This window comes from Lipotes vexillifer, unplaced genomic scaffold (assembly GCF_000442215.2).
Source record: "Lipotes vexillifer unplaced genomic scaffold, Lipotes_vexillifer_v1.1 scaffold773, whole genome shotgun sequence".
Taxonomy (NCBI): Eukaryota; Metazoa; Chordata; class Mammalia; order Artiodactyla; family Lipotidae; genus Lipotes; species Lipotes vexillifer.
The window spans coordinates 32,418-45,922 of NW_006786767.1; the positions used below are offsets into that span (position 1 = coordinate 32,418).

The 13,505-nt window shown below is 41.3% G+C and overlaps 1 protein-coding gene across 1 annotated transcript in view; it reads left to right on the top strand.

Moving 5' to 3' along the window:
• Window positions 1-11,900: 11,900 nt before the first annotated feature.
• HJV (hemojuvelin BMP co-receptor) overlaps window positions 11,901-13,505 on the top strand; it is a 2,258-nt gene continuing 653 nt past the window's right edge. Inside the window, exons 1-3 of the mRNA XM_007459379.1 lie at window positions 11,901-11,997; window positions 12,412-12,971; window positions 13,475-13,497. Of these exons, the coding sequence (XP_007459441.1) occupies window positions 11,901-11,997; window positions 12,412-12,971; window positions 13,475-13,497 (680 nt within the window). The remainder of the gene's footprint in view (window positions 11,998-12,411; window positions 12,972-13,474; window positions 13,498-13,505) is intronic.

Consider the following 13,505-nt stretch of genomic DNA (forward strand, 5'->3'; position numbering starts at 1 on the left):
CAATGCCATTAGTCAATAGGGAAATGCAAATCAATACCACAGTAAGATACCACTTCACACTTTCCAGAATGGCTATAATTTTTAAAAATGGAAAATAACAAGTGTGGTGAGGATGAGGTGAAATTGAAACCCTAATACACTGGTGGCAGGAATGTAAAATGTTGCAGCTGCTGTGGAACACAGTTTGGAGGCTCCTCAATATGTTAAACATAGAATAGAGCCCAGTAATTTCACTCTAGGTAGATCCCAAAGAACTAAAAGCAAGTACTCATACAAATACTTGTACATGCATACTCATAGCAGCATGATATTCATAATAGCCCAAAGTTAGAAACAACCCAAATGTCCATGGATGAATGAATGGATAAACAAACTGTGGTATATGCATACAATGGCATATTATTTGGACATAACAAATAAGTACTGACATGCTACAAGTTGGATGAACCTCAAAAACATTATGCTAAATGAAATAAGCCAGACACAAAAGGTAACATATCGTATGATTTCGTTTATATGAAATGTTCAGAATGGCCAATCCATAGAGACAGAAAGCAGATCAGTCATTGCCAGAGGTTGGGGACTGACTTCACAGTGGGAACAGGGCTTCCTTTTGGGGTGATGAAAACATTCCGGAACTAGATAGTGGGATGGTTGCACAACATTTCAAAGGTACTAAATGCCACTGAACTGTACACTTTAAAATGGTTAAAATTGTGAACTTTATGTTTTATGTATTTTACCACAATTTAAAACTTAGTAAAGGGGAAATCTTAGTAAGAATTTTTTGTAGATATAGACAAAATTATTCTAAAACTTGTATGGAAAGGCAAAGAAACTAGAATAGCTAAAAATGTTCTGAAAAAGAATTAAGTGGGAGGAATCAGCTTATCCATTTTCAAGATTTATTAAAAGGCTACAGTAGTTAAGATGGTATGGTACTGGCAGAAAAATAAATATACAGATCAATGAAACATAATAGAGAGCCCAGCAGTTGACCCATACAAGTATGCCAACTCATGTTTTTTTTTTTTTTACAAAGGTGAAAAAGCAATTCTGTGGAGAAAAAATAGCTTTTTCAATATACATTGCTGAAGAAATTGGACATCCATAGACAAACAAATAAACAAAAAGCGAACAAATAAACAAAACCCTCAACCTAAGTCTCATACCTTATACAAAAACTAACTCCAAAGTGGATCAAGAGCTTAAATGTGAAGTATAAAACATTTAGAAAAAACATAGGAGACACTCTTCACGGTCTAAGGCTAGACAAAGTTTTGACACCAAAAGCAATCTGTAAAAGGAAAACTCAATAAAGTAGACTTCATCAAAATTAAATGTTTGCTCTGCAAAAGACCCTATTATGAGAATGAAAAACAAGCTGCTAGCTGGGAGAAAATATGTGTAAACCACATACCCAACAAAGGACTATTGTCTAGAATATATAAGAACTCTCTAACTCAACAGTATAAAAAACAGTCCAGTGAGGAAATGGTCAAAAGTCAAGAAGGAACATTTCCCCAAGAGGATATACAGGCAGCAATAAGCACATGAAAAGATGTTCAGCATCATTAGCCACTGGAGAAATACAAATTAAAACCACAATTAGATATCACTACATACCTATCAGAATGGCTAAAATTAAAAATAATGACAACCTCAAATGCTGGTGAGAATAATGCAGGGAAACTGGATCACTCATACATTGCTTGTGGGAATGTAGAATGGTACAAGCACTCTGGAAAACAGTTTATTTTTTTAAAAAACAGTTTATTAAAAAAAAACCTAAATATGCAATTTTCATATGAACCAGAATTTGCACTCCTGCGCATTTATCCCAGAGAAATAAAAACTAATGTTCACATAAAAACCTATGCACAAACCAGTGTAAAGCAATTATACTCCAATAAAGATGTTACCAAAAAAAACCTATGCACAAATGTTTATAGCAAATTTATTAATGAAAGCCAAAAACTAGAAACAAGGCAGATGTCCTTCAGCAGGTGAATGGTTAAAGAAACTGTGGTACATCTATAGCATGGAATACTACTCAGCAATAAAAAGGGACAAACTATTGATATACACACAACTTGGATGAATCTCCAGAGAATTATGCTGAGTAAAAAAAGCTAATCCTCAAACGTTACATACTGTAACCTGTTTATATAACGTTCTTAAAAAAACAAAATTTTAGAAATGGAGAATGGATTAGTTGTTGCTAGATGTTAATGTGGAGATGGAGATTGGAGGGAAGTGAGTGTGGCCACATGGGGGATCCTTGTGATGGAAATGTCCTGTATCTTGCTAAAGCAAGGATAGTCCATACAGTGAAAAGACTTCTGCTAAACCAGTTTAGGTCATGGTAGTGTGAGACAACCTAGGATTAAGAATATCAGGTAGTATTCCTCAACCAGAGTGGTACCACCTCCTGGGAGGCCTTTGGAAATATGTAGGGGCATTAAAAATTTACATTGACTGGGGATGCAGATGGCATTTGACAGGGGACGGGAGACAAGAATGCTAAATGTACTGCACTGGGCAGGACAGCTCCACACACACAAAAAGTTGTCCCTCCCATAATGTCAATAAGGCCCCACTGAGAAACACTGAAGGCAGCTTTACACTCAAGGCCCCTAAGACACACCTCAATATGTTTTGAACCCTAATCTCTCTTTTTTCATTACTTTCACAGCCTGCTCTACCTTTTCTCAGTTACTCACATTCACCTTCACATTCAAAAGGATAATCCTTTTCTCAGATGTTAGAAGATCTGCGGCTTCCATAGAGTCCAGGAGCCTCTGGTGGTTGGCTCCATAATAAATAAATAAATAAATAATGTCTTTTTAATAGTGTGCTAGTGGTCAGGACTTTGCACACACCACAAAAGAAACATGAAACATAAAAACACTTTATGGCAACATGACAGAATTTTCTACCCAAATAGTTAATAGAGAGTTCCCCCTCTATTAGACCTCAAGATAGAAATTAATATAAACCCAAATAAACAAAACAAAATCTATGAGGGCATATACTGTAGGGGATATTCTTCAGCAACTTGGGTATTTTTTAGAACTACTTGATGACCATAATAGAATTGCTTCAAAGAGAATGCAAAATACTCTTGGAGCAGTAAGAGCAGAATCTGTTTGCCTATGATTCTATTATTGCTTTGAGCTACGTGTTGACTGACTTACTCAAGGTTGATTTAGCAAGTGTCTACCTTGTTCTTACTGCTATCCACAATAAAGGCTCCCTGCCTAGGTGGTGACTAGGAATCTGCGCTATCACAGTAAAGAGGAGTCACGTCTTATCTATTCTAGCCTTCTAGTAAGAGGCATATATATCCCCGAGAAATTGTGGTTGAAATGTCAAGTGCTCGTACTTGAGCATTCTTCTGAGGACAGAGCCCATATCTCTCATTAGGTTTTCAAAAGGAGTTTGTGACCCAAAAAGTTCAGAACCATTAATTTATAAACTCTCAATCCCAAGTAATCTCACACGGCCAACCTCCCAATCAGTTCAACAAAAGGAAACTTATCTTTTACTGCATTGGCAGTCTTAGATTTTAGAAACATTTTATTTTTGGAACTCTCACCTTCATACAGGGAAATGTAAGCACCGCTTTCTTCACCTTTGCAGGAACTGATAAAAACATCAAATGTGTGGGTAAAGGTGGCACAAAGAATACGTCTTTTTATAATAGCTCCGAGTGAGTGAAATGGCAAAATTCCAAGCTATGAAAAAATGAATGCTTTTTTATTTAATTTAAATTTAAACTCACACTTCCAAAAATATTTGATTTACTTCTACGTTTTGGGAACGTTTTTCCCAAAAGAGATTTGAAGTGAGGTGTTAAAAGTAAACACCTCATTTGTAACCAAATACAGCAAACAGCTAACATAAAAATAGAAGATTCAAAAGCTTTAGAAAAGACAAACTATAGAGCAAAAACCTGAGCTAATATAAATACTATAATTGAGCATTATATTTACCTCTGGATTTATGAACAGTAAAATAGAAAAAGAAAATGAGTTATATAATTCCCATCGCCTCTTAAAAGGAAACACATCAAGCTGCCAAAAGAGGCAAACTTTTGTTTTGGCTGCTTTGGGTCTTCGTTGCTGCACGCAGGCTTTCTCTAGTTGCTGCGAGTGGGGGCTTCTCTTCGTTGCGCTGTGTGGGCTTCTCATTGCGGTGGCTTCTTTTGTTGTGGAGCATCGGATCTAGGGCCGCGGGCTTCAGCTGTTGCAGCACGCGGGCTCAGTAGTTGTGGCACACCGGCCCAGCTGCTCCGTGGCACGTTCGACCCTCTCGCACCAGGGATCAAACCCATGTACCCTCGCACTGACAGGCAGATTCTCAACCACCGCGCCACCAGGGAAGTCCCGCAAACTTTTATTACAAGGTGAATTCATCAAGTAGGCCCTTATACCCATAACAACTGAACACCATAACCATCACTGGCTTTATCTGAAATGAATTTGAAGAAGTATCTTGTGGGCTTCCCTGGTGGCGCAGTGGTTGGGAGTCTGCCTGCCGATGCGGGGGGCGTGGTGTTCGTGCCCCGGTCCGGGAGGATCCCGTATCCCGCATGCCATGGGGCGGCTGGGCCTGTGGGCCATGGCCGCTAGGCCTACGTGTCCGGAGCCTGTGCTCCGCGGCGGGAGAGGCTGCGGCAGTGAGAGGCCTGCGTACCGCAAAAAAACAAAAAAAAACAAAAAAAAACACACACACAAACAAAAAGTATCTTGTTTCCTTGGTTTTTTTTTTTTTTTCATTTGACACAAAATAAAGAGGCTATCAAATGATTATCTTCTTTTTTTTTAGCATACTGCTATAAGTTAAGGGTTTAGTAACACAGTTTAAATGAGTCAAAACACAAATTTTGTTGAACTCCTTAGGTATATAAAAGCTGGATGCCAGCCTGTCTCTATTCTTATTATTTACTGATGATAGGCCCATTCTCCTAGCCAGCATTCTAATTTGACGATCTAGGGACTGTTCTTTCTGTTCTGCCAATACTGTCTCTCACATCCCTGTCTAAATCTGTATCTTTTTGTTTTCCTTCTCATCCTTTAAACTCAGCCACCTTTGAACCTATAAAAGACATTATAATGCAAAGAGTATTGGCTCCTGAGTCAGGTAAATCTGGGCTTGAATTAGGTAAACCTTGGGCAAGATGGTCCTTTGAACTTCAGCTTCCATATCTGTAAAATGGGAATAAAACCTACCTTTCAGGGTTGTTGTAAGGATTAGAAATATTATCATGCAGATCACTCAGCATAGCATATGGCACCAGCAGATATTCAGCAATGCTATTATTTAAACTACTTTTATTATTATGATTACCCTTGTCCAGGTCGGTCTGCTTTACTGTGTCACATGACAAATCTCCCTACCCATTTCTAAGACTACTCCCCTATTGTAAAACCAACATAATACTCTCTGCTGTGTTTCTCCTATCATTTAACTTTGTCTATACTTCCAAAGGTAGCACTACCCTCAGCCACAGCTGGGATGTTTTTTATCCTAGCACAAAGAGTATACAAATTAGTAGCTGTTATACAGTTCATTCCACTACTTTTCCTGTTGCAGCTTCTTTACAGCTTCCTAACACTGAATGAACATGTAGTAACTTACAACTACAATATAAATGAATCCAAAGGGGTAAAGGAGACAGGTCTGTAAATGGGATGGGAAAGATCTAAAGGACCTGAACCATGCTCCAAATCATCCTGGGGCAACAGTGAGTTAGTGACCATCTTCTAGGAGAGAAGGGAAACTTCCTATCAAAAGCCATGGATTTAGAGAAAATAGACTAGTTTAAAGCTTTATAAGGAATAGAATCATGAGAGAAATGATCTACCTTTAAAAATAGACATTGTCAAAAGTAGTAAAAATTAGTCTCAAGAACAATATCTGAGCATCAGCAAGTCCTATAGCTTTACCTGCAAAATATATCCTAAGACTGACCACTTTTCATTGTTTCCTTGGCCACAGTCATAGTTCTGAATGGCTGACCCTGCTTCCACTCTTCCCCCACTTCCAAAATCATTTTCTACAGATCAGTGAGAATTACCTGATTTTAAAATTTGGCTTATGATATTATTCTGGTGTTTTGATTTATACTTGTTTTCCTCCTCTTTCTTATCTTCTTTTGAATTAATCAAGGTTTAGTCTTATTTTGTTATTTTAATTCCCCTTTTTCTCCTCTTGGTTCAGAAATAACACACTCTATTTTTTCCTATTATTTTGGTACCTACCCTTACAATACATACTTAAGTACTAATTAATTAAAGTAATTAATTAAAGCATAAATCCAATAAATTTTGACAAACAATATGACAGCTTTAATTACAATTCCTCTCCTGCTTTATGTGTTACTATTGTGTTTTTTTACTGCCAGAAGCAGTTGTTTTTTAAATGCAGTAATTATTTGTTTAGATTTAGCCACACATTTCTTGGTTTACCAGTTCTTCTCTCATCTAATCCATCCTCTTTGCTCAAATCATCCTTTCTGTAGTAAATCTTTTTAATAGTTCTTTTTTTTTTAACAGTTCTTTTGACAAGGATATATTAGCGGTAAATTCCTTCAGGTTTCAATTTGTTTGAAATGCTTTACTTACTTTTAATTCTGGAATAATATTTTAGCTGAGTATAGAAGTCAAGGTTGGCAATTATTATCTCTCAGCTTATCGGACCCACATTGCTACTTTGTTTGGAATAAAACAGAGACAAGACCACTCTGCAATTACAAAAATGTGCAAACATCCCCTCTTAACATGCATATTTGCTACTTTTTGTTGTTGTTTTAACCAATTTTAGCTCTAATCCCTCTTTAATCCTTCCACCTCCTAGATAAAAATTTAGATACCCAACCATTGAAATGCCCCTGCTTCTTGACAATATTCAGTCCAGAATTGGCCCTTACTATTCTACACTCTAGTTGAGAATCATCCAACAGCAGACCAGTCTCTACAAGAGGCTCCTCCAAACTTCCCCTTACTGAACTGATCCCATAGTCCTACTGCAGCATTCTCTTCCTTGCTGCAGCAAAAAATTCAATTTTTTTTTTTTTTGCGTTACGCGGGCTTCTCACTGCTGTGGCCTCTCCCGCTGCGGAGCACAGGCTCTGGACACCCAGGCTCAGCGGCCATGGCTCACGGGCCTAGCCGCTCCGCGGCATGTAGGATCCTCGCGGACCGGGTCACGAACCCATATCCCCTGCATCAGCAGGCGGACTCTCAACCACTGAGCCACCAGGGAAGCCCAAGAAACCCAGTTTTTTTGACTTCAGGTTTGTTCCCAGTGGTCTTTGGTCAATGGGCTTTGACAAGGATGTTGGTAAAAATTCTCCAATAATCTCAAAGGGCCCACAGATGACTTCTGACTTTAAAATTTTATTATGGAAAATTTCAAACATTTACAAAAAGAAAGAGATTAGTATAACAAATCCCTGTGTATCCATCGTCCAGTTTTAACAATGATCACTTCATGTTTCAATCTTATTTTACCCCCACCCACTTCTCCCCCATCTTGGATTATTTGGAAGCAAACCCCAGCTATCATATCTTTTCACCTGCAACTATTTCAAGATGTATTGCTAAAAGATAAGCACTTTTTAAAAAATGTATCACATCAACAACTTTAATAATAATTCCTTATAAATCATCAAGTATCCAGTAAGTGTTCATCAACATTCAAGTTTCCCCAAATATCTCATAAGTTTTTTTCTTGAATTAGAATACAATAAAGTCCATACGCTGCAACTGCTTGATGTCCCTTAATTCTCTTTTAGGCTATAGGTTTCCTCTCCATCTTCGTCTTCCCCCCCCCCCCAATTTATTTGTTGAAGAACCCAGGTCATTTGTTCTGAAGAGTATGCCCATAGTCTGGATTTGCACCTCTGAGGTATCATTTTATGTCTCCTGTATTCCTTCTAAATAAGTAGTAAGCTAACTACCAGTTGATCAGATTCAGACCAAAGGGGTTGTTTTTTTTTTTTGCAGGACTACTTCATAGGTGGAATTGTGTACTCCACCTATGATCAAAAGGACATGCTTGTCTCTCCTTTTGTGATGGATAACAGCTATCATTGATCATTGACTAGATACATTAATTCATTAGGAGTTACAAAATGCTGATATTGTAAAATGCCATTCCTTCTTCATTCATTTGCTAGAAAACTTCTATAAAGAGAAAATTTCCCCTCAATTTGTGTTCCCACAGAAAAAATAGGATAAATGCTTAATGCTTTCCAGTTTCAACATAATGAATTAGTTGTTCCCCTAGCATTCTCCAACAATGACCAATGAGTTTGTATGTTTAAGAATCATTGTAAACATAGATTTAAACATACCTGATATGTTTAGATCCATTGCATATAGTATCCATTTTGACACTCAAATTGTCCCATCTTTGGCCAGTGGGAACTGTTCTAGTTGCTTCTGAGTCCTTTTGATAGAATTCTAACAGTTTTTGAAAACTTCCTTGCTCATCTTGGACAATTCCTGCCCCATACCTGAAATTAGCCATTTCTCCAAGGAGTTCCTTTTAGTGTGAAATGGTATTGAGATAGCTCAGATTGGACACCAGGGGTGTTCATTGCTACTGGGCTATTGTTTCTAGGCCTTTTCAGGATAAAGTTAGGATATGTTTTAGGATAAAATACACCATGAGCTCTGTATAACTATGAATATATACCATATATAAAAGTATAACTATGGGGCTTCCCTGGTGGTGCAGTGGTTGAGAGTCCGCCTGCCGATGCAGGGGACACAGGTTCGTGCCCCGGTCCGGGAGGATCACACATGCCACGGAGCGGGTGGGCCCATGAGCCATGGCCGCTGAGCCTGCGCGTCCGGAGCCTGTGCCCCACAATGGGAGAGGCCACAACAGTGAGAGGCCCGTGTACCGCAAAAAAACAAAACAAAGTATAACTATGAGTTATACTTCCAATTTAAATTTAGAATATAGAGTTTTTACTTAATTTCATCAATCATAAATCTGTATCTCTTTATTCTACATCAAAAATCCTGGTTCACAAAGACACTAACATTATTACTCATTTGTTTTATCCCACAGTACACCCACAATACTTTCAGAATAACAATACCAACACTACCACCAACAATATGACTACCTAAAATGTTTTTGCACTTCTTTTTGTCCTTAGAGTATATCCCACTTGGGATGTCATAGTCAAATTATTGTGTTTTAAAATCATTTGGATAGTTTGGTTGGGGTCATTTTACATTTTTATAATAAAAGCCTTTGTGATATGGCTTCATGTGGTGGAGAGAAAATTTTTCAGATCTATATGTATAAAAAAGAGAAGAGTACTCTGTGGACTTCTAAGTTCTGAATTAAATGTAGAGTAACTTAAGATGCTTTAATGACAGTATTTGGAATCAGTCCTTCTGTTAATTTCACTTGGCAAGTACTAAGAGATGATGATCCCTGGTGCCTATGGCTGCAAAAATACGACATGGCTAAATTCCTTGGTTGCAATATCTTCAAAGGTCACTAGATTGTGTTACTTCACAAAAGTATCTTTCTGAATCTCTTTTTCTCACAGTTTATCTCTCCAAGTTCTTCTTCCCTGTGGATTACTAACCTTCAAAAAATTCTGTCCCCATTCCTTTTTCTTCTCTTTGCCTTTGCTAGCTTCCTCCCCAGAAACTCAGGAGCTTATATGTTTGTGTGTATACTTGGGAAGAGGAATTGCTACATAAACAAGGGAGTGAGAATGGAGGAGGTAGGGGGATAGACAGCTGCAAGGATCTGAGCTGGTAGACTGAAACAAACCCTCATCCTAAACAACTCAGAGCTCAGATTTCTTCTTTAAACAGCTGGCTTTTTTAGTCCTGAAATCTCTACAAAAATGGGGGAGGGGCTGTGAACTACCTCTGCTATGCACCTTATTTAAAGTCAGCTACCTCCTAGATATGTTCTGTAGAAACTAAACGCAATATTCAGTACAGCAGGGATGAGGGTGGTGAATGAAATGCATAAGTTGTCCACTCTAATTTTTAAAGGCCAGGAGCTCATTACTAACAATGCTGAAGGGCTGCCTGCAGTAGGCAGTGACTAGAATCATATAAGCTCAAACTGGGTATCTGACTTGCTTGTCATATTTCTGTGCTCCGCCCCGCACTTGGCACCCTATACTCCATATTGTTTCTAATCCTACCCTCCCCACTCCCCCCACTCCAACACCCTACCCCCACCAATGCTCCTGGAATCTTGGACTTAGCTATTTTTAAAACAGTCAACTCAGTAGCCACCTCCCTCCCCTGCTCAGCTGTCCAGTACTCCAGCCAGCCATATACTCCCCCTTCCCCCCACACCAGACCTTCTCTGGTTCCCTGACCTCAGTGAGATTGCAGCCGGTCTGGGGACCTAGGGGAGACATGGAGAAAGAGACGGGGGATTCCCTGGCTGGAGCTGACTGACAGTAGACAGTCATGGCTGGAGAATTGGATATCAGACTAATGTTTGACCTCTGGAAACAGTAAGTCAAAATGAAACTGCAATTCCTCTAATAAGCTTTTGGAGTTAGAATTGAAGTTAGAATTTCATAAAATTATGACATCTACTTGGATGTCTCTGGTCCAAAAGCTAGGATCTCTTCCATACCAAGGTGCCCCAATCTCCATTTCTCCTTCTGTCTTACTTCTTTCTGGCCTCTGGCCATTAGAAATTTAAACCTCCGTCTCTCCTCTGAGAGTCAGCTCTCTTCTTATCTTGTTACCTCAAGACTTCTGATGAAGTCTCCTTCTTTAATATGTGTCCCACATTTCCTATTCTGTGGTTTTCTCACCAAGGCCAAATTTAGCCTGAGATGATTAGTCACTGATACCCTTCTATCCTGCTCCTACTTAGCAGTGCCCTTCACATTGGGCTTCCAAGGCTGGGGGTTAATCCTTGTTGTAAATGATTTCTCCCACAACTCTAGTCCCATCATCCTATTCTTCCTCCTGCATGACTCTCCCTCAATCGTATCCTTATCCCAGGAGAGGGTAGTTTGGCAAAAGGGAGTTAGCCCCTCCCCAAGCTCTGTTCTCATCAAAAGATTGAGAACTTCTAAACTTGCAAGGTAAGGTTAATGGAAAGAGTGGTTCTTCAGTGAGGTTTGGAAAAATACAAGAAGAAATGTTGACTTACAAACAAATATTTATTTGCATGCTTGGTTTGCATCCCATTATCCCCTGAGAGAGAAGGATTATGATTTTTGCTCTCTAGAGTAGATGAAAGAGACTGGTTCCCTTTTCATTTGAATACTGATGTTCCAGAGAACAGGGATGGTTATACCACCCTTACCCCTTTCTCACTGAAAATTCTGACACAAAGGAGGAAAATAAATGAATGACTGACCTCTGGAGGGTGTCCCCTCCTGATAGGGAAGGGCAAATAAGAGGTATGTTTCTGAAGCATTTTCAGATCCTAATTCTGTTGGGGAGCCCACTAGTATGATTGAGATCTGATCTATCCACATGATTCCTCCTTTTTTGACATTTCTGCTGTTTGGTAGCTCAGAATGGGGCAATACAGTGGACTCTGCCCTCCTGAGTTCACTCGACCTTTCTTCCACCCCCCACCTAGGGGTATTGCACAAGGGACCTGAAAGTGGCCACAAGAGCAGGGCACAGAGGCTTAACAGCCTCGCTTTTAGTTCAGGGAACCCCATTCTCCCCAAACTCCAGTCTGCTCATCTTTTTCCTGATCTCCCGAGATTCTCTTCACACGATTCTGAACAATCTTCAACTCTTCTCTTTCCCCATGCCCAGCCAAATCTCTTTTTTCAGTCCCTTACAGGACGTCCGGTCAAAATTCACTAGGTAGGAGGGTCACCAGCTGGAAAGAACCGGAACCTGGGGGGACCTGGCTGGATAGGTATGGGGGATCCAGGCCAGTCCCCTAGTCCCTGGTGCCCCCATGGCAGTCCCCCAACTCTAAGCATTCTCACTCTCCTGCTGCTCCTCTGTGGACATGGTAAGGAAGGGTTAGATAAGGGTTTGGGGAATCTAGGGGGTAGGCTGCTATGTAGGGGTGGGCATGTGAGCTTGGGTGAGTGAGAAGAGATGGGTGCTGAGGAATTCCAGTCACTCGCCCCACTCTCAGATAGGTATATTTTATTCTCCATTCAACTTGGGGAAGGGCACCGGGAAAGCCCTTGATCCACAGGGAGAATAGATCTAGCAGGGCTTACACATGTTTAGCAAGATTGAAAGAGGACAAGACTAGAAAGTTGGGGGGCTGGGGGCTCGCGGCTGCGCACTGGGGACTGTGGAAGGCTCTCAGTTGGGTTTTAGGGCCGGCTGGAATCCCCTGATGAGGTTTGGGAGAGTTATGGTTGAGCGGGGACCTGCGGACCATCTCACAATCCTCTCTCCCTTCCGTCCTCAGCTCACTCTCAGTGCAAGATCCTCCGCTGCAATGCTGAGTATGTATCTTCCACTCTGAGCCTTAGAGGTGGGGGTTCACCAGGAGCCCTTCGAGGAGGCCGGGGTGGAGGGGTGGGCTCTAGCGGCCTCTGCCGAGCCCTCCGCTCCTACGCGCTCTGCACTCGGCGCACGGCCCGCACCTGCCGCGGGGACCTCGCCTTCCATTCTGCTGTGCACGGCATCGAAGACCTGATGATCCAGCACAACTGCTCCCGCCAGGGCCCCACGGCCCCTCCCCCACCCCGGGGCCCAGCCCTTCCAGGCGCAGGCCTGGTGCGCTCCTCTGGTCCCCCAGCCCCGGACCCCTGTGACTATGAAGGCCGGTTTTTCCGGCTGAATGGTCAGCCCCCAGGCTTCTTGCATTGCGCCTCCTTCGGGGACCCTCACGTGCGCAGCTTCCATCACCACTTTCACACGTGCCGTGTCCAAGGAGCTTGGCCCTTGCTGGATAATGACTTCCTTTTTGTCCAGGCCACCAGCTCCCCCGTGGCATCGGGGGCCAACGCCACCACCACCCGGAAGGTCAGGGACTCAATTGCTCCTCCAGATCCTCCCAGGGTCACCTCAGGGTACCACTCCCATGCCATTCCCACTATTTCTCAGCAATGCTCCCTATTCCCTTTCCTCCTCAACCGCTCTCACATCTTGAATCACTCCCTCCTACCAAACACTCGCTCCTGTAAATCACTCTCCCTCAGTGGGAATTTCACACCAATGCAGAAAACACTGAAGAGAAATTTGGAAAGAGGAAAGTTGAGGAGCCCTGCCTGGGTTGAGGAGTTACAGAAAGGAAACTTTTCCTTCTCCTGTGGGAGTTTCCGAGGTTGAGACCAAATAAGAAAGAGAGGGGTTGAGCAGGGATAAAGCAATATTGGAACATAAAGAAGGGATCAAGGAGTGAAAACATGATAAGCCTTTCATCTCTGCTGGGATCAGATCCCTGACTATGTAATGAGGCCTGACTGGTGGAAGTGGGTACGATGCACTGAGCCCAAAATAAACTGTTTTCCCTCTTGCCCTCACAGCTCACCATTATATTTAAGAACATGCAGGAAT